Source organism: Capra hircus, chromosome 22 (assembly GCF_001704415.2).
Source record: "Capra hircus breed San Clemente chromosome 22, ASM170441v1, whole genome shotgun sequence".
Classification (NCBI taxonomy): Eukaryota; Metazoa; Chordata; class Mammalia; order Artiodactyla; family Bovidae; genus Capra; species Capra hircus.
This window is the reverse complement of record NC_030829.1, coordinates 24,892,736-24,920,064: the sequence shown is the minus strand read 5'-3', so window position 1 is coordinate 24,920,064 and position 27,329 is coordinate 24,892,736. Positions and strand designations below refer to the sequence as shown.

The 27,329-nt window shown below is 35.3% G+C and overlaps 1 protein-coding gene across 1 annotated transcript in view; it reads left to right on the top strand.

Annotated features, from left to right (window-relative positions):
* Window positions 1–27,329, top strand: part of CNTN6 (contactin 6) — a 324,176-nt gene that overhangs the window by 263,935 nt on the left and 32,912 nt on the right. The window contains exon 12 of the mRNA XM_005695718.3: window positions 11,685–11,812. Coding sequence (XP_005695775.2) covers window positions 11,685–11,812 — 128 coding nt within the window. The remainder of the gene's footprint in view (window positions 1–11,684; window positions 11,813–27,329) is intronic.

Here is a 27,329-nt window from a genome sequence, read left to right as displayed (position 1 = left end):
AAAGGCAAAACTTTGGAGGCAGTACGAAAATCCGTGGTTGCCAAGGAGGGACAAACAAATAGGTGGAGGAGGGAAAACAAATAGGTAGAATACAAAGAATTTTTAGCTCAGTGGAAATATTCTGTATGATACTATAATAATGTGTGTATGTGGGTGCTCAGTCATGTCCAATTCTTCTGCGACCCCATAGACTGTAGCCCTCTAAGTTCCTCTGTTCATGGAATTATCCTGGCAAGAATACTGGAGTGCATTGCCATTTCCTTCTCCAGGGGATCTTCCTGACCCAGGAATTAAACCTGCGTCTACCCATACCTCCTACATTTCAGACAGATTCTTTAATTCTGAGCGATCAGGAAAGCTCATTATAATAATGGATACATGTTATTATATATGCTTCTAAACAAACAGAATGTACAACACCAAGGGTGAATTCTAAGGTAAACTATGGTCTTTGGGTGACTATATCAGTTGTAACAAATGTACCCCTCAGGTGGAGAATGTTGATAATGAGGGAGACTAGGCATTTGTTGGTAGGATGAAGGATATAGATTCCTATGTAGGAAGTCTACCTTTCTCTCAATTTTAAATAAAGGAAAATTCAAAATACAAAGTAACATACTGATTCAGATAGATTCAGTAGAAATCAGGATGCAAAGGCCTGCATCCTGACAATGGCTAAGTAAGTTATTTATTTTTTAGTTTTTAAATAAGATGTCTTAGTTTCTGTCTGACCAAAGACCAAACTGAACCTGTGCCCCTTAAGTGGAAGTGCAGAATCCTAACCACTGGACTACCATGGAATTCCCCATATCATTTTATTTATTTGGGACAAAATTGCTAATCTTTAATACTTGGCAAGACAGAGTACTGTGAAATGTAATGAATAAGAGGAGGGGTATGACGGAAAAAGTGACATATTTTACTTCAGATTACCTAAGATACAAAAGTAAGAGTGAAGCAAGTAAATATCGGCAGCAATGCAGGCCAGTGGCTCACTTTAAGCCACGTAAATTCGCAACAGGCAGGCTGGCATGAGCTGCCTTACATAGACTGTCTCCATATAAAAATTACTTGGGGATAAAAAGTTTTTGTAAGGAAAGAAAATGGGATTTATGTGCTGGCTGCCCCTTTGCCAGTGGGGTTGCATTATCTGGCCTTTTGGGAGCCATTGGCACTAAGAGACCCTGGGGAGATACATAAGCTGTGTCTGAAACAGTGAAAATCAAAGTAGGCTTGGGAAGATAAATGGGATTCAGACAAGGGGCTGTGGTTGTTGTTCAGGCCCTCAGTCATGTCTGATTCTTTGAGACCCCATGTACTGTAATGTGACAGGTTCCTCTGTCCATAGGGGTTTTTCAGGCAAGAATACTGGAGTGGGTTGCCATTTCCTTCTCCAGGGGATCTTCCCGGATCAGGGATTCCACTGAGCCACCAGGAAAGGAAGCAATGGAGTACAAACCTACTAGATACTTGGGGGAAGAGACCTCTAGGCTTTCATGTACTCTAAGAAAGATTTGTGGGAACTCTGATCTCACTGCTGAGGGCCCAGGTTCAGTCTCTGGTTGGGTAACTAAGATCCCACAAGCCATGTGGGGTGACCAAAAATAAGTAAAGCAATTAATTGTTAAAAAACAGAAATATCTGCAAATTGAGAACATTTGTTTTCTCTTTTGAACTTAACTCTTTACTGAAAAGAATATTTGTGCTCTTACCTAAAAGGCAGAAAAAATAAAAGATAGATAACATATTTAAGAATTCCTTCCACAAATTTTGCTGAATTTTCTGGTATGTATTTTCCCTTGTTTAGAATTGATTAACGATAATAAGTGTGTTGTGCTTCACAGACTATGATCTGTGCCATATAGTAGAGAGACTAGATTCTATTTTCTGTGCCTATTCGATCATCTCTGTTTGCACATAGCACTGCATTTTTATTCTGTCTCTATCCTTTTATCTCTTTTTTCAGATTACCTGTTGGGTTTTTTACTACTCTGATGATTTTATAAGAATCATAAAATACATTTTAATAATCCATTGATTAAACCATTAAATTTATGCTGGACAGAGGTGTGAGATATTTTCTGTGTATAAATACCATTAGAGATGTTCAAAGTTACTGACATAAAAAAGATGAAAAAGAAAACCTTTATTTTGATTTAAATGAGGAAGCATTGGTATTTACTTGTTGGTATATTACTTTTTGTAGATTGTTAGGATAAGTAATTTTTAAAAGATAACTTATTAAATGACAGTAAGATTAGCATAGATATTGCACCTTAACTATGCTAATCAGGTGCTAAAATTATTAAAACTAATGTCAATATTTGATCTTAAAGGGATTCCAGTGGGACATTTTACCTAAAACCTAAATTGTGCAGAGTCAAAATTTATACATACTTTTCTACTTCTTATCTCATTTTAATCCAATCTCTTTTACATTTTCTAGATATCAGTAAAATTAGACAGTCAATTAAAATTTCATGGTCTACAGTATTATCTTTAGACAGAACTGGAAGCAATACTCCAGTTAATAATCTAACTATAAAAATAACAGCATTGCTCTAGTTTCAGCAATATGAAATTGTAATTGCCCAATGTCCTAATTTCTCTGAGTTTAAGAAATTTAGCTATTACTAGTCTTCTGTGTCCTAAAATTTTGTGATAGGCTATGGTTAATACTAAAAAAAAAAAAAAAAAAAAACAGAGACCTCCTCATTTTCTATGCATATGATGTCTACATAATATAGATCTTTTTTTTTCTAAATGTAGGTAAATCAAAGATTGGGCATGCTTTAGATTTGATGTAGTGATAAACTGGATGTGAATGCTAATATCTATTGCATTTATGAAGTTTATAATGAACATGTTTTGAACTGTGGTGTTGGAGAAGACTCTTCAGAGTCCCTTGGACTGCAAGGAGATCCAACCAGTTCATTCTAAAGGAGATCAGTCCTGGTGTTCATTGGAAGGACTGATGCTAAAGCTGAAACTCCAATACTTTGGCCACCTCATGCGAAGAGTTGACTCATTGGAAAAGACTCTGATGCTGGGAGGGATTAGGGGCAGGAAGAGAAGGGGACCACAGAGGATGAGATGGCTGGATGACATCACTGACTCGATGGACATGAGTCTGAGTGAACTCCGGGAGTTGGTGATGGACAGGGAGGCCTGGCATGCTGCGATTCATGGGGTTACAAAGAGTCAGACACGACTGAGCAACTGAACTGAACTGATCTCATACAATTTGGGAAAGCAAGAGGAAAAACATTCAGTGCTAGTCTTTAATTTCTTAGAATAACACAACATTTGACACATGTTCCAGGTTAAAGACTCCTACGTGTTCACGTGACATCACAGTCTATATTCATGATGTTTTATTCACAATAGCTCAAAAGTAGACGGCAAAGGATATAAAAGCAGAAGGCAACAAGTGAAGGCATCTATTACTTTTGTTTTCCCTTTGTGCTACTAACATGCCACGATGTGGGAAGATTGAAATGTTGGGTGTTCTATCACACTATATAGTCTGCCTTCAATTTATCAATTAACCTTAAAGTGTTTGCAAATGTTGGTGGCTCAGTTTTTCTATATTTTTATTTTTGTATGCCAATATAAAATCCCCCAATGTCATTTGACTGTCAGATACAGCTTGTAGTTCTGAATTTCCACCTTTTTATTAATGTCCTAATGCAATTAGAAGAATAGTGTGATAACTATTAATTATTCTATTGTTGAATGATCATAATGTATCTATACATGTAAATGTCTTTAAATTCTAATTATTACAGAACATTTTAAATGTAAATGCCTTAATTTGTGATTTACATCTAAATAGACTACTAAGCTTTGGTAATTTGGGGGAAATTTTTCAATTTGATTGCATGAACACGTGAAATATTCTAATTAAGTAGATATTTGAGAATAGACACTGGAGGGGAACAGTGTTATCACTGAACTGTGAAATGATCACAGAGAAAGAGTTAAGGAAGAAACATACATACACCATCAGTTAAGTATTTGGTGATGCCAAGATAATCCAGGGACTGATAAATATCTCTTAGTTAAAGTCACAAACCATACCACTGAATCAGTCAGAGGAAAGGGTTATTTTTTAAGATGTCAGGCAGGAGTAAGAACCAAAATGAGATTCAAAAACACTGGTCTGAGTCATGTAGGAAAGCAAAGACCAAAACTGGTATCAGCGAAAAATAAGATTGATAGGTAGCACTTAATTAATCCAGTTCTTACAAGAAGTCTATGTCCATACCCCAAATAAAAACAAGAACACTGCAGATCAGAAAAAATGATTGCACAAGTACAGACAGGAAGTGGTATGAATTCAGTGTAGAGTCTTAGTCAGTGAAATGCTGGGGACAATCTGTCATTAGTCTCCTTTTAAAAACTCTATCATATACCTCTCAGGTCTCTTTGTTTGAACTGGGACAGAACACTTTGCCCTTTCCCTGCTGTTCCTGTTCATGGAATTGCAAAAGTGCTTCCATTGTTTAGAAGAATGAAAAATTAGTTTGTCATAGACCTACTCATGGCTAACTAGGCATAGGGCATATTGCTAAGCATGCTAAACGCTTTACCTGATTTTCACCTCAAGATTCAGTGACCCAGATAATACTAATATTCCCACGTTATAGATGAGAAAGCGGACAACTTGCACAGTTGAATAACTTGGACTCAGTAATACAAATATTAAATATGATTGCTCAGATTCAGTCACTTCCACTGTATAATCATAAGGGATTTGATTTAGGTCATACCTGAATGGTCTAGTGGTTTTCCCTACTTTCTTCAATTTAAGTCTGAATTTGGCAATAAGGAGTTCATGATCTGAGCCACAATCAACCCCTGGTCTTGTTTTTGCTGACTGTATAGAGCTTCTTCATCTTTGGCTGCAAAGAATATAATCAATCTCATTTCGATGTTGACCATCTGGAAGTCCATGTGTAGTTTCTTTTGTATTGCTGGGAGAGGGTGTTTGCTATAACGAGTGCATTCTCTTGGCAAAACTCTATTAGCCTTTGCCCTGCTTCATTCTGTATTCCAAGGTCAAATTTTCCTGTTACTCCAGGTGTTTCTTGACTTCCTACTTTTGCATTCCAGTCCCCTATAATGAAAAGGACATCTTTTGGGGGTTTTAGAAGATCTTGTAGGTCTTCATAGAACCGTTTAAATTTAGCTTCTTCAGCATTACTGGTCGGGGCATAGATTTGGATTACCGTGATATGAAATTGTTTGCCTTGGAAATGAATAGAGAGAGTTCTGTCATTTTTGAGATTGTATCCAAGTACTGCATTTCAGTGTCTTTTGTTGACTAGCTACTCCATTTCGTCTAAGGGATTCCTGCCCACAGTAGTAGATATAATGGTCATCTGAGTTAAATTCAGTGGAAGTGAGAAATAGATTTAAGGGACTAGATCTGATAGACAGAGTGCCTGATGAACTATGGACAGAGGTTTGTGATATTATACAGGAGACAGGGATCAAGACCATTCCCAAGAAAAAGGAATGCAAAAAATTAAAAAGGCTGTCTGAAGACGCCTTACAAATAACTGAGAAAAGAAGATAAGTGAAAGCAAAGGAGAAAAGGAAAGATATATTCATTTGAAAGCAGAGTTCCAAAGGATAGCAAGGAGAGATAAGAAAGCCTTCCTCATTGATTAATGCAAAGAAATAGAGGAAAAGAACAGAATGGGAAAGACTAGAGATCTCTTCAAGAAAATTAGAGATACCAAGGGAACATTTCATGCAAAGATGGGCTCAAAAAAGGACAGAAATGGAATGGACCTAACAGAAGCAGAAGATATTAAGAAGAGGTAGCAAGAATACACAGAAAAACTGTACAAAAAAGATCTTCATGACCCAGATAATCATGATGGTGTGATCACTTACCTAGAGCCAGACATCCTGGAATGTGAAGTCAAGTGGGCCTAAGGAAGCATCACTATGAACAAAGCTAGTGGAGGCAATGGAATTCCAGTTGAGCTATTCCAAATCCTGAAAGATGATGCTGTGAAAGTGCTCCACACTTGTTTCCTAGGGAATCTGGAGTAACCTATGTAACCTTCTCTATCATACACCTCCTCTTATTCACTACATTTCACAGTATTCTCACTGTCTCTCCAAATATTAAAGATTATCATATGCATGTGTGTGTGTGTGTGTGTGTGTGTGTGTGTGTGTGTGTGTGTATGTCCACTCAAATTTGTACTCTGAGAAACTATTAGGTTGGCCAGGGTGTATTTGGATTTTCCATAAGACGTTACAGAAAAACCTAAATAAACATTTGGCCTCATTAGTTTAACTATACCTTGTAAACTTAAAGTGAAAGAGCACTTGCTAAAGTAAGTGCATCCTAGTCTAGAGAGACAGACATGGTTGGAATCTATACTACCTAGCAGGTACATTGATGTACCCCCTTCTTTCCATGCCTCCCTTTCCTGGCTTGTAAAATGGGGATGATATGAATAGTGAGCACAGAGGTTTACTTAACGATTCAATAAGCTGACATTTTTAGGGCTTCCCAAGTGGCACTAGTGGTTAAAGAATCCTCCTGCAACTGCAGGAGACTTAAGAGACATGTGTCCGATCCTTTGGTTGGGAAGAACCCCTGGAGGAGTAAATGGCAATCTGCTTCAGTATTCTTGCCCAAGAAATCCCATGGACAGAGGAGCCTAGTGGGCTACAGTCCACGGGGTCGCAAAGAGTTGGACATGACTGAGCACAGAATGCATACATATGCTTAGTAGAGGACTTGTGCAGACACCATGCAATAATAGTTTACAATCTGTTTGTGTTTTGACCAATGAGTTTAGTTCTGCAAAATAATATCCTTGATATTGACATTATCTATTTTTCACATACCTATTGTAATATTTAACACAGTACCTGGAACACAATAGATGTTTAATGAATATTTGATGAATAAATTTAGAAGCAAAACAATCTCTATAAACGCTCTATAAATTGCTACTAAATTTTTAGAAGCCTTACCATATTCCATGGTACTTTGATATTTTCATACATGCTTTTATAATCTATTATCTGTTAGCAATGTAACCTCAGCCTTAAATTCTAATTTAAATATATACCAATATTATATGTAATCAATCACTTCAATGTCTTTTGCTTTCTTTTCTGTGGCTTATATTCTCTTTGATAATTATTTATGCAAACTTCCATTTTTATCACCAGAATGTTTTCCCAGTTTTTAGATAACCAAGCATATCTACACTCATAGCTGTGTTTTGTTTTTAAATGCCAGAGAGGCTTATGTGAATAAAGATAGAATATTTTAATGTACCTTATTAATATGTTCTTTACAACCCTCCAGATAGCATTTTGAAGTATCTTTTAGAAAAATCCAAAAGAAGGATAGAAAGTCAGCCTTTATCTTTATCAATGTTACCAAAACCATCAATTAAAATGTTCCAGTTAATTTTGACATGTGCATCCTTCCTTATCTGAAAATGTCAATTGTTCAGTTTGCTTAATATAGTTTGACGTCAACTGGGTGTTCTTTCTTTTTTTTAATCATTTATACTAAGCCATGTTTTGATATGTGACAGATTGGAAATTCTCACTTTTCTTTAATAGTTTTTTAAAATTATTCTGCATAAATTTAGGGCTATGATTAGGTAGTTTGAGTCTATCTACATTATTAAAGATTGAATTTTCTTACTGTATTTTAAATCTCTTATTAATGAAAAATAATCTGAAATATTCATACCACTTACTTATCACATTAAAATCTCAAATTATGGTAAATGTCTGGCTTTCTATATCCTAATTAGGGAGACTTACACTCTTAATTATATATTTTTTATAAATGACAAGTTGGTTTGTTTACTAGTTTGGTTTCATAAAACTAGTGTGGTTTCATAAAAACTAGTTTGGTTTCATAAAATATTTTTAAAAACATTTAAATCTAAGATTTTTTGTTCTTTTGTACATTTTTGCATATTGTGTGTGTGTGTTAGTCCCTCATTCATGTCCGACTCATTGTGATCCCATGAACTATAGCCTGCAAGGCTCCTCTGTCCATGGAATTCTCCAGGCAAAGATGCCAGAGTGGGTAGCCATTCTCTTCTCCAGGGGATCTTCCCTACCCAGGGATTGAACCCATGTCTCCTGTATTGCAGACAGATTCTTCAAGATTTCAGCCACCAGGGAAGTCCTTTTTTGCATACTGACCTTATGAAAACAAAATGGATTCTTCAGTTCAGCTTTGTCTCTTGGTCATGTCTGACTTTTTGCGACCCCATGAACCGGAGCATGCCAGGCTTCCCTGTCCATCACCAACTCTCGGAATTTACCCAAACTCATGTCCATTGAGTCGGTGATGCCATCTAACCATCTCATCCTCTGTTGTCTCCTTCTTTTCCTGCCTTCAATCTTTCCCAATATCAGGGTCTTTTCAAAAGAGTAAGCTCTTCGCATCAGGTGACCAAAATATTGTAGTTTCAGCATTTCAACATCAGTCCTTCCAATGAACACCCAGGGCTGATCTCCTTTAGGATGGACGGATTGGATCTCCTTGCAGTCCAAGGGACTCTCAAGAGTCTTCTCCAACACCACACTTCAAAAGCATCAATTCTTTGGCATTCTTTATAGTCCAACTCTCACATCCATACATGACCACTGGAAAAACCATAGCCTTGACTAGACGGACCTTAGTCGGCAAAGTAATGTCTCTGCTTTTTAATATGCTGTCTAGGTTGGTCATAACTTTCCTTCCAAGGAGTAAGCATCTTTTAATTTCATGGCTGCAATCACCATCTGCAGTGATATTGGAGCCTAAAAATATAAAGTCTGACACTGTTTCCACTGTTTCCCCATCTGTTTGCCATGAAGTGATGGGACCAGATGCCATGATCTTCGTTTTCTGAATGTGGAGCTTTAGGCCAACGTTTTCACTCTCCTCTTTCACTTTTATCAACAGGCTCTTTAGTTCCTCTTCACTTTCTGCCATAAGGGTGGTGTCATCTGCATATCTGAGATTATTGTATTTCTCCCGGCAATCTTGATTCCAGCTTGTGCTTCTTCCAGTCCAGCGTTTCTCATGATGTACTCTGTATATAAGTTAAATAAGCAGGGTGACAATATACAGCCTTGATGTACTCCTTTTCCTATTTGGAACCAGTCTGTTGTTCCATGTCCAATTCTAACTGTTGCTTCCTGGCCTGCATACAAGTTTCTCAAGAGGCAGGTCAGGTGGTCTGGTATTCCCATCTCCTTTAGAATTCTCCACTGTTTACTGTGATCCACACAGTCAAAGGCTTTGGCATAGTCAATAATACAGACAGTAGTCTTACTTATAATGACTTGAACAATGTTCTCAAACTTTATTGTGCATATAAATTACTGAAAATCATGTTAATATGCAAAGTTTGATTCAGTAGGTCTGGAATGAGACCACATTTTGAGGCATAAACACCTAAGATTATCTTAAGGACATCTAATGATGACTCAACAGATATTTCTTGAATGTCGTAGTCAACATGCACAATTATTTACTGCAAATGAGGCAAAGAAATGATTTCTGAAAGAGCATGAGCACTCAGTTGCAATGTTCAATCACTCTTTGACGCTTATTAGTTGCTTAGATTTGGACAGATTTTAACTTTTCTAAGTCCCTTCTTATTATCCCAAGCTTGAGAAATGTCTATTGATTGACTAAGATTTCCAAAGAAATAATCTGTTTCAATGATGACAATTTCAGTTTAATTTAACAAACTACTGAACATATGCAATGAATTAAAAGAATGGTATACTCAGGTAATAATAAACCACAGTTTATATGAATTTTCCTTTTCTGCAAGTTAAGAGAAACATTATAGGACATACAGGCATTAACATTACTAGTTGGGAAGTTTGATGGCCTTTAGCTATCAGCAGGTATATATTTTTAACATTTAAAATTATATCGGCAAAAATTTAATGTTTCTATGTTGCTTAAAATTCTTAGTTTTTCCTAAATTCTAGAGGTAAACAATGCACCCACATATATCTCACATCGATTTCTTCTAATTGAATCAGATAAGGAATTGTTTGGGGCCAGACCCTTGCTACATACTAGAATATCTCTGTTACTGTTCATTAACAGTATGATTCAACGGCTAGCATAAATTAGGATCAAGAAATCTAGACATTTCAGAAATTAAATAAGATATCAAATGTTTGCTAATGGAGAATACTCCAAGATAATGACTTAAAAACTTCTGATTATGTGTCATGGAACATTCTAAACCCAGAAGTGGCTCCTTTCACTCACTTGGCAATAGAACATGGGACTCATCACTAATAATAAACCAACATTAGAAGCTGGTTTGCTACAAATTGTAGTTGGCTAATATTCTCTGTGTTTCAAATTGGGTAATTAATTATATTAGCTACATTTCCTGTGATAAACATATTAGAAACACTGGTATGTTTGCAATGAAACAAATATGGTTTTGCTATTTTTAATAGATGTGATATGTATGCCACATTCCTTTCTTTCCTTTAAAACCATTGTCATTACAATGGAATTTTCACTAATTTTTATGCAATACTGACTACCTAGCTAGTGCTTTTACAGTTTTGCTTTGTTTCTTACAAACTTTCAACTTTTTATTTTGTATTGGGCATAGCCAATTAACAATGTTGTGGTAATTTCAGGTGACACAAACGCCCCTCCCATTCAGGCTGGCACATAACAGTGGGTAGAGTTCCATGTATTATACAATGTGTCCTTCCGTGTTGGTTATCTATTTTGAATGTAGCAGTCTGTGTTTTTAAAAGATCATAAATTAAATTTATAAGACAAAATTGGGTACATGTTCTTTTGTTTCATTTTGTCTCCTAATTAAAACACTTGATGATGATTTTGCCAAGAAACCAATCTTAGGGTTTCCCTTGATTACAACAGTGTTCTGATGTTTGCTTTTGACTATTTCTGAGTTTCAGAGAAAATTTCATAGGAACCATTTTATGAAAGGCTGAAAGTTCTTAAATAGCTATCCCTCCATTGGGTACTATATGATTACATGTATTTTAGGAATATTTAATTCAGTCTGATTTTTTGAAGTCTTCATTCATTTTACTCCTTTCTCCTTTTGATGGACTCGTCCACAGAACAAGATGGGCCTGAGCCCTTCAGCTATGGGACCATGTGGATAGTTTCTTTAGCTCACTAGCACAGGCAAATATTGTCCTGGTTGAGAACCTATTGTTTGGTAGCTGAAAGTCCTAAGTAAAAACCAGTTTATTAAGCCACAGAGTTAACAGTGCGAAAATCAGCTTTCGTGTCTCTAACACCAACTTCAATTTTCAGGAGAGAGTTGACTTTTCAAATGCACAGTGAATAGTTGCATTTGTTTTTAATCAAGCAAATTGACATTGCGGCATCAAGCACTCATTTGATTTTTAATGTGCATTGGTATCACCAAAGATAATTCAAGTGACAGCATAAATAATTGTCAATACTGTGTCAGAATAAAAGCAACTGTCATTTTTTCTAACATGTAGATTCAGAGATTACTCACAATTTAAAGCAGAATAATAGGAAAGGGATATATTCATATTATCAAATACAGCCATGGTTTTAGAAATGCTTCAGAATGAAAGTAAGAGGTTAAAACTTACCAGTTTTACAGAACCTTACTTATATTAATTATAAATTTTCTTTTTAGAGTGCTTCTCTTGGAGGACGGCAGTCTCAAAATATATAATGTTACCAGGTCGGATGCCGGAGTATATACTTGCATAGCTACAAATCAGTTTGGTGTTGCAAAGAACACTGGCAGCCTCATCATAAAAGGTATTTTACTATCTTTGTGCTTGATGACCACTGGAGATACGTATGCATACCCGACCTCTATCACTGTCAACCCTGAATCATATTGCATATGTGAAATATTTGATTTCACAACTTATTTGAGTAGTAGCATTATATTTATTAACAGCATGCTCACTTTGCCAGTGGAACAGCACTGTAGATGTGAATAGCTTGACAGTTCAAAAGCTGTCCAGTGGGTAATAAGACAAAATAAAACCTGCACTTAAAATATGCAGATTTCCACAAATGCCTCTATGAGAGGAATTTATGAATACTTTGATGATGTGAGTGAGGTTTCTTTCAGAAACTCTCAATTTGAGTAAAAATTTTACCTGGATGTAAGGCTGCCAAGTACATAGTTGATTCATTTGTTTCTATAACTCTGGGTACTTAACTATAACTAGCAAAATGCAGACTTTCTTGTGTTAGCCTTAATAAGCAGTTCTTTAAAAAGAGAGAAAAATTAAAATATTGGTGACATGTAAATAATTATTAGATTTCCATCACAGTAAGTGGATATGTTCACCCAATTGCAGATGGTAAAAGTGCACACTCTATTCTTGAAACTTTTAAACAAGTATCAGTCCAAATGTAACTACATATATCACCAAGGGACATAATTAAGATTAGACATTTCTATTCTCCATCTCTGCTACTTTATTGAATCTCAGCTTATAAAACTAGTATGTTTAGGGGAAGCCAGGTCACTTTTTCATTTCATTGCCTCCTGGATGATCAGAATGACTGTCTTGATAGAGGAGTCTGAGCAGGTTATTAAGCCCAAATGATTAAATTCAGCAATTGGTGTTTTATCATTATTTCTATTAGAAATAAATAAGTTCAATAAAAAGTAGTTAGCTATTACTCACCAATTATCCTTTAAAATGTCTAAAGGAAAACAAACACCCACTTTTATCCCTAGAAGATATTTCTGCCAACTTTATCTCAAGCCTATTATATTATGCCAACAATTGTCTAAATACTCAGGGGAAATGTAAATGATAGAACTTGTGTAAAAATCCAACCAGTGTGGCATATTTTGAAAAATTTCACTTCTTTAATACTGTATTGTCATCAGGTTTTTAAGACTGATATGGACTTAATGTTTCAAGGAATGTGCTATAATTATATTTAATGATAGGGAATTTCCCCAGCAACTTTTTGGTAATACTCATGTACTAAAAAGTGTGAATGCTTTATGTTTGAAGAAATAACATGTCCATCCAGGGAAGAAAAATAGATTACGTTATTTCCAATTTAGATGCTATGGGTGGTATTCATGCACTATATTACAATAGAAGATTAATATATGCTGGAAAGACATGCAGTTAATTTTTCTAGGTATGGAGAAATCCAGTAGGAATTAAAACATGAAATATTAAAGACAGAACACATCAGTAGTGAAAATGTAGTTTCTCAAAATTTTTGGTGGACTACGGTGATGGGTAAGCGGGACCAAAGGTTTGCTACTAAAATACAATGACGAGATCCTTTCACCACAGACTAAGGAAAAAAAATTATAAATAGATTAAGCAACGTAGATAGTTTCTCTTCCTCAATATTTTCTTTTGCCTTTGGCATCATAATGATTGTACATTACTAATCAATGGAAGAAAAATCAAGTAAGAAGAGTCACATAAATATGAGAAACTCAGAAACATCTGCTTAGTTCTAAAGATAGCATGTGGATACTTTAGAAGTGAAACACAGCCATGTAGTCTCCTGATTCTTAGGACAGAAACAAGTTGATAGGTATTTTGGGATTTTCCATAAAACACATCATAGTCCCCAGATACTCGAATCTCTGTGAGTAAGAAAATAATTAAATAAGATCGCTCAGTTAAAAAGCTGACATAGTTTTACTTACTTCTAATGTCCTTTGCTGGAGATACTAAAACAAAATTATCTCAACCCGTATTCCTGGTCATCTTCATCTTTTCTACTTTTCCTTCTTCTGTAGCTTATTTCATCTTCCTACAAATGATATGGTTCACTTACTCACATGTATTTTATCCTTATTTTTCCCTTCTTCTAGAAAAGAAATGAAAAAGGCAAGGTTATCACAGCCCTGGGAACTGTATGTGTTCACTAAATATTTATTGATTGAGTGAAAGGATCTCACCTTATCCCCCTTGGTTCTCAGAGATAATTTCTATCCTGACTTCTCTCCTCTAAAATCTGAAAGTTTTCAATTTTTCAGGATTTATATGTGTTACACTACTTCATAGTAGAGCACTTCAAAGGCAAATAATAAACTTCTAAATACTTTCACTTTTCCAATTTTAGTGTTTGTAGTTACATGATTTTAATGCACAGAGAATTCCACACTCTACAAGGGAGGACAAATAGGAAGCTACATGAAAATCTAAAATATTTCATGGACAGAACTCACTGTTCTTGTATTTTCAGTACAATTCCAGATGATTTACATATGCAAAAGGGCTTATATCAATATGCATGAATATCATTATTTTCAGTCATTTATATCCCATGATGGGAAGGAATGTGTTTGTTATTTTTAGCCGTCATGAAATATCCACATCCCATTTCAAGGGGATTTGGAGATTTTTTGCTTCTTTGCCGTTGACAGTAGCCATTAATGTAATAAAAATAAACACATATACATAATACATTTTAAAAAACTACATAAACACAAAGTATAAAAGCATATTTAGAAACTTTGCTTTTTAACTGATCTGTATTGTATACACTGTGGGATTCTTATACAAAATAGGTCTAAGATAAGTCTATCATTGGCATATCCTCTTAACGAGACTGCTATCTCTAATTCCCTTTCATGTAGGAATGTTGAAGGTATCACTGCTAAAAATTATTTTACAACCTATAGAATTGAAGGTACAATCTGAGAAGTAAACGTAATAGTATGCATTGATTCAGTCATTTTCTTGACTATTAAGAGCAGCCATCTGGCTGTTTGTGGCGACAATTTAATATTTCTCTGTGTGCTTGCATATGTGTGTGTGTGCCTGTATATGTGTATGTGTTTGTATTTTCCTGTCTATAGTGTTCATTTATTGTCATTACAGCATCAAATATAATTTTGTCTCTCAAATCAAGATCAGCTTACAGTGACCTTTCTGGTAATATGGTGGTAAAGAGCAAATAAGAAATTTCAGTAAAACTGATAAAACAATCTTTCTTTGAATTTACTTATCAGCCTCAGTCATGCAAGAAATATTGTTGCTAGATAACATGTAAAAAGATAATAGTTACAAGAGTAAGATATTTTTCAGCTTAATTTTTAGCTGATATGGCTTATCTATGTTAAGAGGATTCTGAAGTTATCTACACTGTATGTTGGAAATTTCTATTTCACTAATGCAGCAGGATAAAGCAATTTGCCATTCAAACATTGGAAGTGCAATTAGCACCAGCCTTGCCAGAGCCTCAGAAGATGCCCAGGGTAATTTGAGGACATGTTCCATAGGCACAAACAGGAAATTGAAAGGAAAGAGAGTTTAAATGTCTTCGTTTGGAGGACTTGTAAAATACAATGTGTACATACACTAAGAGGCATATGAAAGTCACATAAAAGGGAACATTATTTTATCTGGCATTTGGAAAATTATTAAAAAGCTCAGAAACAGCAGGCTCTAGAAATGATCTTGTTTGCAGGCAACATTTGTTTTTCTTTCCCCACTGGAGAAGTTTTGGATGTTCAATTATAGGCCTCATTGCTTCAGCATTATTTTCAACTGAAATGTCGGAACTTGGAAAAGCATATCTAATGTGCAAATTAAGTTTATTGCTGCTCATTTAGTTGTTTATTCTTTGTGATAGAAGTCTTTATTATACCAGCATGGAGAGTGGCCTATCCATTTTCTCCAGCAGAAGAGGGTGTTCACTAATGTGATTTTACATTTACTAAGAGAAATACTAAGATAGGCAGATAATTGGAGGCTTTGTGGCTTTCCAAGGCAGTTTAAAGGACTTGAGGTGTTTAATTCAGCTGTTAAATCTAGAAGCCCAGCTTTCCTGAGTAAACCAAAAATACAAATTCACAGAGGTGACAAGACACAGTGGAATATATCCATTATTTTGTAGTGGTTGAATTCTCCAAGTACTGCTAATGTCTTTCCCCAAATGTTTAATTCTACATCCCAATTTTATGCAAGGAATGAATTAAAAGATCTAATATAAAGAAGACTTTGACTTAAAATTTTTTAATGGAAGTATTTTTAAGGTGAAAAAATATATAGTGAATTTTTACACTGTCTAGATATGAAATTTTCATTTCCCCTCCAATATTGGAAATAATGCCGAGTGAGTTCTTGAGACCTTAATTTCTTCAAGAGTAAAGGAGAAAGAAAACAAAAAGCATTCATGTAAGGAAGCCCAAAATGTCAATAATATTTCAGCCTTCGTAACAATTTAGTTTATAGTCTTTTAAAAATCTAGCACATATCACTCAAATAAAATTTCCAGGTATGTTAAGCAGCTTTTTTTCTTTTAAATATATATTATATGTTATAGGATGGATATTGTATATTAATTGTAATTAATGAATTATAAGTTTGCACATTTTTTGATTATTCAAGAAAATTGTCACCAAACCTCCTATTCGTTAAAATTTTGCATTGTTTTATTTACTCTTAATAAAAATAGGGGATGTATAGCTTGTGGTTTGTGCCAATTAAAGAGGTCAAATAGATGAACATATAAAGTGGTGAAAAGCAGAGACTTGGAAATTAGATTTATTAGTTCAATTAAGCACTAGCATGAGATCCTAAAGAGTTTGTTTTTGCTATTATTAACGTTGTATTATTTATTATCATCATTAATATTTTTTATCAAGTACATAATCTGCTCCAGGCATTGTCACAGGTCCTTTATGTATGTCATCTCACTGAACCCTCAGAACACTTTGAAGCAAGTGATCATTACAGATTGAGGTACAGAGGGCTAAATTACTTGACAAGATCCTTTTGTTATTAAGTGGCAGAACACTTTTTATCCTTCTTTTTCACATTCCAGTAAAGTTATGTAATAATAATTACATGAGATAATTTCACATGGCATTGTTTAAAGTTTAGAAAAAGATATAATAATTTGCAGGTATTAGTACTTCCCTCTAAATACTTCATTTTAATTAATTAAATGTACTTCAATATTTGATAACTTTACATAAGTAAAGAAAGTCTTAAGTGTACATTTGCTGAATTTTGGCAAATGCATACACCCCTGCAACCGCGAAGTCTACCAAAATACATTATCAGCTTGCCTGGCGGCTCAGACAGTAGAGAATCTGCCTGCAATACTGGAGACCTGGATTCAATCTCTGGGTTGGGAAGATCCCCTGGAGAAAGGAATGGCAATCCACCTCAGTATTTTGCCTGCAGAATTCCATGGACAGAGGAGTCTGGCAGGCTACAGCCCATGGGGTCACAAAGAGTAGAACACAGCTGAATTACTAACACTTTCACTTTCACATATTGTTCCCTCATGCCCCTCCCTGGCCCCACCCTATTCCTAGAAGCAACAACTGTCATGATTTTTTTCTGCCATACATGTCATACAAATGCAATCATACAGTACATACTCACTCTTTGGTATCTGACTCCCCTCACTTGACTTAAACCACTAGCCATCAACCTTCTCTTTATTAAAAATGAGCAAAACTAAGCAAAACTTTACCAACAGTGGGTTTAGTCTGTGCAGTTAAAAAAAAAAATCTTGAATTTTAAATATCTTTGCCTCCATTTTCCCCTCTCAAATTTATTCACACTGTGCCTGAAGTATTTGGTTAACAATTGGAAGTTCAGTCTTTTTTTTTTCAATGATTCCATTCTGAGGCTAAAGTAGTGAATAAACTTCTCTGTTCCTTGGATATTCTATTTCTAAACTAGTATAGTGGTCACTCAAGCTCTAGTGCCTTTTTTTTTTTTTAAAGGAAAAATGTGTGGCATTACAACATTAAAAACAAAACAAAACAAAACAAAACACCCAGATGCAAGCTGTTCAGTCTATGGATCCTGAATACTCAAAGAGTTATTAGCAAATTCATTCAAGTCAAGAAAAGGAATAGGGTAGGAAAGGGGGTAAGGGAATGCAGAGGGGAAAAATAATCAACAGAATCAATTGACTCTAATTTTCCTCTTCTGGATTTGATTTTACTTTATCTTCCCTAAATCTAACATAGGGCTTCCCAGGTGGCACTAGTGGTAAAGAACCTACCTGCCAGTACAAGAGACAGAGATTCAATCCCTGGGTGGGGAAGATGCCCTGGAGGAGGGCATGGCAACCCCCTCCAGTATTCTTGCCTGGAGAATCCCATGGACAGAGGAGCCTGGTGGGCTATGGTCTATAGGGTCACAGAGTTGGACACAACTGAAGCGACGTAGCATGCACACATGCAAACCTAACAACATTCAGAAGGAAACATTTTCTATTAGGTCCTATAGCCAGGCAAAATTAAAATTTTCTAATTTCATCTCTTATAAGGCTACAGAACACTTCAACCTGGTGTTTTACTACAATCAGAATAAAGTTACTGTTGGAGGACTGAGTGAACATTACCTATTTATAGGAAATATAAATATGATCCCATAAATAGTCATTGCCTATTATGTATCTCACAAAGAGTCAGACATGACTGAGCGACTGAACTGAACTGAACTGATTATGTATTAACTGCTTTGAAAGTGAGTTGTTGGCATATTTAATTCATTAAGCAGAATCTACAGTGCATGCTCTTTTTAAACAGATGTAAGGCCCTGTTTTGATCACTTGTTAATACAGAAGATCTGTGTTTACATTTTATATTACTTTTATATTACGTGCTAGGGAATTTTTCAGTGTTACCTTGCATGATACTTAGACCTGTTTTTTCATTTAGACAACTTAAATTTAAGACAATTACTTTATCCAGAAGGTTCTTCATTTGTTTCATTTACTCAGGGGTTTAGGGTAGTCTTTTAATATTTGCTCCAAATCATTTAAATATTGAAGTGGAAGATAAATGGGTAATGGTAACTGCAGGGAAACTATAATATATTGACCATGGTTACTTTGTCCATTGGAATTAAATTGTACTCTGCCTGTGGTAGAATACGATATAAATATGAAATGCTGCAAATAGATTTTAATCTGAAAAACACATGCCTGAGCAGATCATTTTGCACTGGCTAAGAGGATACAAAGCAACCAAGCCTACTGCAAGTATTGGTACAAAAAGGAAAAGTATATTAAATAAAGATTAAAAACTCCTCCATTTCTGTCTTGCTAGAGGTAGGGAATTAGACTCCATCACATCAATTTCCTTGTTTGTTAGTTTTCTCTGTAGGTTTTATTTCAGAGTATTAGCTTTCATTTCCCTGTGTTTGCTTTCCCTAAAGTTAGTAATTTTCTTGTTTGTTTGCTTAGTTTTCTATGGACCTGAAAACAGTTCATTCCTCAATTCTGTCTCTACTCTCTTCCTTTGATATTGATCTGCTTTTCTGTCAGGGAGCTTGGTTGCCTAAGCACCATGCCTTTCTCTTGACACACTTCCTCATTTGAATAGACTGCATCTTCCAATGGATTTTTGAGAAAGAAATCAATAAAAATGTATTTTTTTGAGATCGTTCATGTTTGAAAAGGTCTTTACACTAAGCTTACTTTTGATTGATGCTTCAATTGGAAACAGAATCCTGGATTGGAAATCATGATTTTTCATAAATTTGGAAATCTTACTCTGCTCTAAAAGCTGAAACCATTTTGATTTCTGACCTGTTGCTTGTAACATCTTTTCTCTCTCTCTCTGTCTAAAAGTCCTTTTTTTCCAAGTGTCCCACAATTACATGATGATTGGTGTAAATCTATTTTCAGCCTTTTTTACAGGGCATTTGTTGTTACTTTGTCATCCTGGAAGCTGATAGCTCTTTGGGCCTGGGATATCTTTCTGAGTAATTACTCCATTTCTTTTTCTGAAATGCCCATTTATAATAGATTTCCTAGACTGCTATTCAAGTTTATGAGTATATGTATGCATATGTGTATGTATCTACTCATCTATGTGTGGAATTTATTGTATTATATATATATATATTTAGATAGGTATAGTCTATCTACATGTTTATATGTTTTATATATACATATTATATATAATGTTTCTATATCCTCACATCCATTTTATAGCTGTTTTTGCTCTACCTTCTAGGATGTTTTCTCAGCTTTACCTTCCAGATTTTCTTTTGTATTTTTGCTTTTTTTAAAAAAAATGTTTTTCTAAGTGTCTTTTTATTTTCTGGCTATTCTTTTAGATAATATCTTGGTCTTTTCTTCCTTTCCTCTGGAAGTATTGCTTGTAGTTTTTTCTCTTTTCTAGTTTGTTTCTTCTGCAAGGTCTCTCTTTTCCCAAACTACTTTCTTTTCTCTTTGTCCTATCCTTTATTTAGAGGTATTTGAAGATACATCGTGGAACTGTTGTTTGTTCATATTTAGATCACTAAAAATCTTACAGAAAGCTCTAATCAAGAGTGGGAATTTTGAATGATTTAACTTCATATTTAGATGATCTGGTCAGGATATTTCTTTGGAGAACCCTAAGAAAAATATTGGAGTATTTTCTCTTTAGGATCATCAGATTCCTAGGACAACTGTCCCTCACTTCCCTCCCAGGTTTCCTGTCCGGAGAGCAAAGGCCAAGCAGATAGCACTCTCAGAGGTGAATAGCATTACAAAACACAAATCTCAACACTAACTGTGTACATATTTCCTTAATTTCCTCATTTTCAGTAGGATTTTCCTGACCCTCAACTGGGCTTGGTGATAGGCACCTCAAAGACCCTCTGTTTTATATTCTCTCAGCAAAGCAATTTGCTGGTCTTCTTCTTAGATGGGAAACTACTCTAGAGACCAAATAACATCCTATTCATAAATTCCCAAATGAATGAATACATAAAGAGATGCTAAATAAGTTTTGTCGTCTGTCTTCCCACTGCCAGCCTGTGACTGACCTTTATAGTAAGTCAATTAAAAATCTTCAACTTCATTACAATTTCTCAAAATTTGTCTCCACTCTTGATCTCTGTTTTGGTGGATTTGTATCTTAGAAAATAAATTTCTTTGGCATCATTTATTAGATGTTTATGAGGAACTTGAAATAAATACTATATAATCAATTATCATTACCAGTATATTGTACATCATATTTTTACTGTGATTCTATTTTTCTCATGTAATATCTAGAAAAAGTCAAGTTTTAGCTATGTTTTGCTTAAACAAAATTTATCAAGTAAACTGGAAAGCACAGTTTGGGAGATGTGGGTCATGAACTTACCTCTTCCACTTGTACAATAGATTAATTCCTATACTCACGTTCAGGGATATTCTATCTCTCTCTCTTTCTCCCTTTCTCTTTCAACCTCTCTCTTTCAAACCTCCCTCAGTCTCTCTCCCTCTTTTTCTCTCTCCCCACTTCTTTCTTGTCCCTCTCGCTCACTTTGTCTTTTTCATCTCTATTATCCCCTTTGAGGTATCATTCACACCACCATACTCATATAATTTTAAAAATAGTCATTTTCTGACCATGATTCCCCCTATGGCTATTGCCATGTTGGACTTTTCCCCTTTATACCAAAGCTCTTTTAAAAATTTGTCTGTATGAGCTTGCATTTTTCAATCCTTCTTATCCATTCTGTTTTGAATCCATGCAACCAGGCATCAGAATTGCTCTTAACAGGGTGCTAGTAGCCTCCACACTGTTTAGTCAGTGGTCAGTTCTCAGTTTTCATCTTCCTTATTCTATCAGACTACTGATCACATTCTTCTTCATATATATTTCTCACTTCGTTGCCAAGACACAGTATTTGTCAGATTTCACTTTAACATCTTGAGTCACTCTTTTTCAATTTCCTCTTATCAATTTTCTTAATTTGGAATATGCTAAGGAGCTGTCCTTGAATTTATTCTCTGCCATAGTTACTACCATTCACTTGGTAGCTCATCTAAAATAACATTGATAAGCTAATTCCCAAAATGATAAACCAATTTAAGCATTTTTCTTAATTCCAAAATCCAGTGAGCAATTTATCATATTCACTTATCAATTTGCTACATCCTAACACTGACCCCTAATTCTCACTCCCCAAACCTGCTTCTCCTACCACTTAATGAATGACAACTTATAATGACAGTTGCTCAAGCCAAATTCTTGTAGTCATTCTAACTTATTTTTCTAAAAATGGCTTCAACAATCAAGATATGCAAAGAATCTAACCACTTTCCACCACTTCAATTATCAAATATTAGTTAAACAATTATTGTCACTTTCCCAAAGTATGTTTCTAGAATAGTGATGACCAACCAAGTTTATTTTGCCTGCTGGGGACATAGAACCATGTGAAGAGACACTTCTGACAGTCACAACTGAAGGATCTACTAATATCTAGCACATAGAGGCCAAAGATGCTGCTAGATATTCTATAATGCACAGAACAGTCTCCCCACTTCCCTCTGAATCGGCTGACACATACATGCAACAAAAAATTATCTGGGCCAAAATGATGACAATATTGATGTTAAGGGATGCACCATAGTCTCAAAAACATGAATCTCAATTCCATCTTTGTCTCCCTTCTAGAAGCTTGAATATTCATATTAAATTGTAGATGAGATTTTTGCATCTTTTATGGAGATCCTAGGATTTCCCTGGTGGCTCAGATGGTAAAGTGTCTGCCTACAATGTGGGAGACCTGGGTTCAATCCCTGGGGCAGGAAGAGCCTCTGGAGAAAGAAATGGCAACCCACTCCAGTACTCTTGCTTGGAAAATCTCATGGACGGAGGAGCGTGGTAGGTTACAGTCTAAGGTGTCACAAAGAATCAGACACGACTGAGCGACTTCACACTTCTAAAGGCTCCTCAGTTCAGTGTTATTTGCTCAGTCCCATTCTGATGTATACCTGGAACAATCCATGGGTTCTGTACCAATTTAATGGTTTTGAATTAAATGTTGAATAAACAATTAGTATAGTTTTATACTCATTAAGAGTTTCTACATCTGTCCTAAGGAGCACTCACTTCTTCCTCCAAATGACATGAATCATCATACTGCTCAAGCTGTTAAATGGCCTAAATATTCCCAACACTACACATAATCTATTATAAAACATTAATAACATGGATAAACTTCTGTCCTGACTAGTTGAAGTAGCACTGTCACATCAATATCAATTACAAATATTGTAAAAAATATTTTTTTAAATAAAAATCTCAAACAGAAATTTTGGTAGTCTCACACTGCCAGAAAGATAAAAAGCTGAGCTCAGAATCAACCAAACAGAATGAGGTCAGCTAAGCAGTTCAATCTTAAATCAAGTCACCTAAGGGACCATGCCCTAGTAATAAAAACAGAACAAAATTGTCCAGGATTTAAAGTCACTGACTGCAGATTCAATTTGATCAATTCTTGACCAGATTCTGCTCTTTTTCCAAATTCCTGCTTAAAAAGTAAGTCTTCTTGGGAAAAATGTAACAAAATGAAAATATTTACATTTTGAGCCACAGTGCCTGATATTTCATAAAACATTATTATCAATAGCTGGAGCCAGGACCAAATGACCCAAACCCAGAGAAATATCAGAAAATAACAAGACATCACAGCTGATAGAAAGGTAGAAGTTGTTACACAAGGATTTTCAAATAATTGTGATTATCTGTCATTTTAGTAATTAAGTCTTGTCCAATGCTTTGTGACCCCATGTACTCTAGCCCACCAGGCTCCTCTGTCCATGGGATTTCCCTGACAAGAACACTGGAGTGGGTTGCCATTTCCTTCTCAAAGGGGATCTTCCACACCGAGGGATAAAACCTGTGTCTCCTGCATTGACAGACAGATTCTTTATGGCTGAGCCACCAGGGAAGCCCCAGTTGTGATTAGTATGTTTTTCAAAAAGAGAACCAGATGGAGAATTTCAGAAGAGAAATGGTATGTATTCAAAATAAATTGGAAGTCCTAGAAGTGAAAAGTACAAAGGCTAAAATTAAGAACAAAATGGATCAACTTAACAGCCAAAGAGATATTTCAAAGAAGATTAGTAAAGAGGAGGATATATGAATAGAAAATATCCAGAATGGAAAAAAAATGCAATAGGAAAGACAAAAAAGAACATAAGGAACATATTGTTTACAGTGAATAGCTCTAACATACATGAAATCTTGGTTCCAAAAGGAGCAGAGAGGGGAGAAATAAAATGAGGGGTGGAGAATTTGAAGAAATATTTGCCAGAGATTAAAAAAAAAAAAAAACAAACAGACTTTAAATGACAGCAGTCATCTGTCATATGAGCCTTACTAGGATAAACACAAAGGAAAAGTTAAATAAGCACATAGTAGTGAAACCAAAGGCGAGGAAAAATCATTCCAATTTAAAAAAAAAAATACAAATAGCAAAGACATTGACAGTTATCATAACAAGAGAATTAAAGGACTCAAGAAGATAGTAGAAATACCTTTCTAACCGTCTTTCAGATGATACAATAAAATTCTATTCCAAGGAAAGATATCCTCTTTAATGAAGACAGAACAGAGATGCTTTCACACAAACAAAATCTCAGAAAATTCATCACTAAAATCTTCAGAAAAGAACATAAATGGAAGAAGAAATTAAAAGCAATGGGAAAAAAAGAAGAAAAAAAGAAAAAGAAAAAAAAGGAAAAAAAAAAGCAATGGGAAGAGTTGATATGTTCATATGAGACTAATTGAGATTCTGAGGAATTAGAAAGAGGATTCAAATTTAAACTTTTAATTTCTAGTCTTTACAAGTTAACTAATAAGAGAAAATACCAGAGAACTTCATCACCTGTTTTAAGTGCTATTTATATGCTAGTTTCCTTTATATTGGTATCTTAGCAACATTTTCAATAATGTCATAGACAAGTAAAGCCAGAATCACATGTTTACAGAGGGAGAAAGATTTGGTGATTTTCTTAAGATATGTCAGTGTTTTGAGAGAAGTTGATAATTTCAGAATCACCTGAGCCATGATTATTCTGAACAATGTCACTGAAAGGCTATAACAAACAGAGATTTTCACTGAGTTAAAACTACAAACGAAACAAATAAATAGTGACACAAAGTAGTATTTCCTAGATGCTCAAAAGACCAATACATGATGGATTGCCATCCCTGGCTTGTAAAAATATACCTGAGGATCATGATATGTAATAGTGTGTTTTGCCATTCACATAGGAACAAGCCACACTTATATTTAAAGAAATCATGCTAAACAATTCTGAAGTACTTTGATGATAGTTTTCATGTCTCCTGAGGTGCTCTTAACTAAAGATGTATTCTGAAAATATCACTGTCTGTTTTGACAATGTGAATTTGAGTAAAGTTCATCAAAAGCATTATGGATTTTATAACGTCTTTTTTTACACTTCTTAAGGGTAGGATGAAAGAGGAGAGTGAAAAAGTTGGCTTAATGCTCAACATTCAGAAAACGAAGATCATGGCATCTGGTCCCATCACTTCATGGGAAATAGATGGGGAAACAGTGGAAACAGTGTCACACTTTATTTTGGGGGGCTCCAAAATCACTGTAGATGGTGATTGCAGCCATGAAATTAAAAGACGCTTACTCCTTGGAAGAAAAGTTATGACCAACCTAGAGAGCATATTGAAAAGCAGAGACATTACTTTGCCAACAAAGGTCCGTCTAGTCAAGGCTATGGTTTTTCCAGTAGTCGTGTATAGATGTGAGAGTCGGACTGTGAAGAAAGCTGAGTGCCAAAAAATTGATGCTTTTGAAGTGTGGTGTTGGAGAAGACTCTTGAGAGTCCGTAGGACTGCAAGGAGATCCAACAAGTCCATTCTAAAGGAGATCGGTCCTGGGTGTTCTTTGGAAAGAATGATGCTAAAGCTGAAGCTCCAGTACTTTGGCCACCTCACATGAAGAGTTGACTAATTGGAAAAGACTCTGATGCTGGGAGGGATTGGGGGCAGGAGGAGAAGGGGAGGACAGAGGATGAGATGGCTGGATGGTATCACCAACTCAATGCACGTGAGTTTGAGTGAACTCTGGGAGTTGGTGATGGACAGGGAGGCCTGGCTCCCTGGCCAGGGACGATTCATGGGGTCGCAAAGAGTCGGACACGACTGAGCGACTGAACTGAACTCAAGGGTAGGATTGTTATATCAAGCTACTTTCATATGATACAAATCTCACTGAAATAGATTGAAAAGAGTAAATATTAAAATTCTGTTATTTTATAAACTCTTCATTAACTCTTGCCATTCATACTTAAAATAACTTTCAAAAAATGGTCAGTCATCACTCCAAAAGCTGAATGGAAAAGTGCCTCCCTCTTCTGTATGTAAATATTCATTATCCCCATCATTTTCTTTCTGTCTTTCTTTTATTGTTACTAAAAAATCAGAAGTAAAGAAGGTAGTATAAGGAACACAATGTACTCGTGAATCAGGGTTGATCATGATCAGCTCATAACCAACTTTGTTTCACCTATACCCTCACCTACTTTCCCCAAATCCACCCAAATATCTCAAGGCAAATCATAAACATTATAATTCCATTTATAAATATTGCAGAATGTATTTTAAATGATAAGAGGATCTTTTTAACATAAAAATAAACCAATTTTCTCATCTACAATTACTCCAACATTTTTCAGAGTTTAATTTTACATGATTTTCTCATAGATACATATTTATATATGCATTATGCATGCTAAGTACACATACATATACAGGTATACACATAGATGTATATGTCGTGAAGTCGCTCAGTCGTGTCCGACTCTTTGTGACCCCATGGGCCGAAGCCCACCAGGCTCCTCCATCCATGGAATTTTCTAGGCAAGAGTACTGGAGTGAGTTGCCATTTCTTCTCCAATGTGTGTGTATTTTAACTCTCTTTAACCATAAAGTCATATTTCCAAACTTTATTTCTTAGAATTCTTTATATTTCAAGATATATTAAGAGGTGTTGCATGAATTAAAAATGTTCCATATCTAGTAAGTGCAAGAAATCTAGAATTATATAAATTTTATTTTTTTTTTTTGTGTGTGTGTGTTTAAGATTTTTTTTTTTTATTTTTTTTTTAAATTTTAAAATCTTAAATTCTTACATGCGTTCCCAAACATGAACCCCCCTCCCACCTCCCTCCCCACAACATCTCTCTGGGTCATCCCCATGCACCTGCCCCAAGCAAGCTGCACCCTACGTCAGACATGGACTGGCAATTCAATTCTTACATGACAGTATACATGTTAGAATTCCCATTCTCCCAAATCGTCCCACCCTCTCCCTCTCCCTCTGAGTCCAAAAGTCCGTTATACACATCTGTGTCTTTTTTCCTGTCTTGCATACAGGGTCGTCATTGCCATCTTCCTAAATTCCATATATATGTGTGAGTATACTGTATTGGTGTTTTTCTTTCTGGCTTACTTCACTCTGTATAATTGGCTCCAGTTTCATCCATCTCATCAGAACTGATTCAAATGAATTCTTTTTAACGGCTGAGTAATACTCCATTGTGT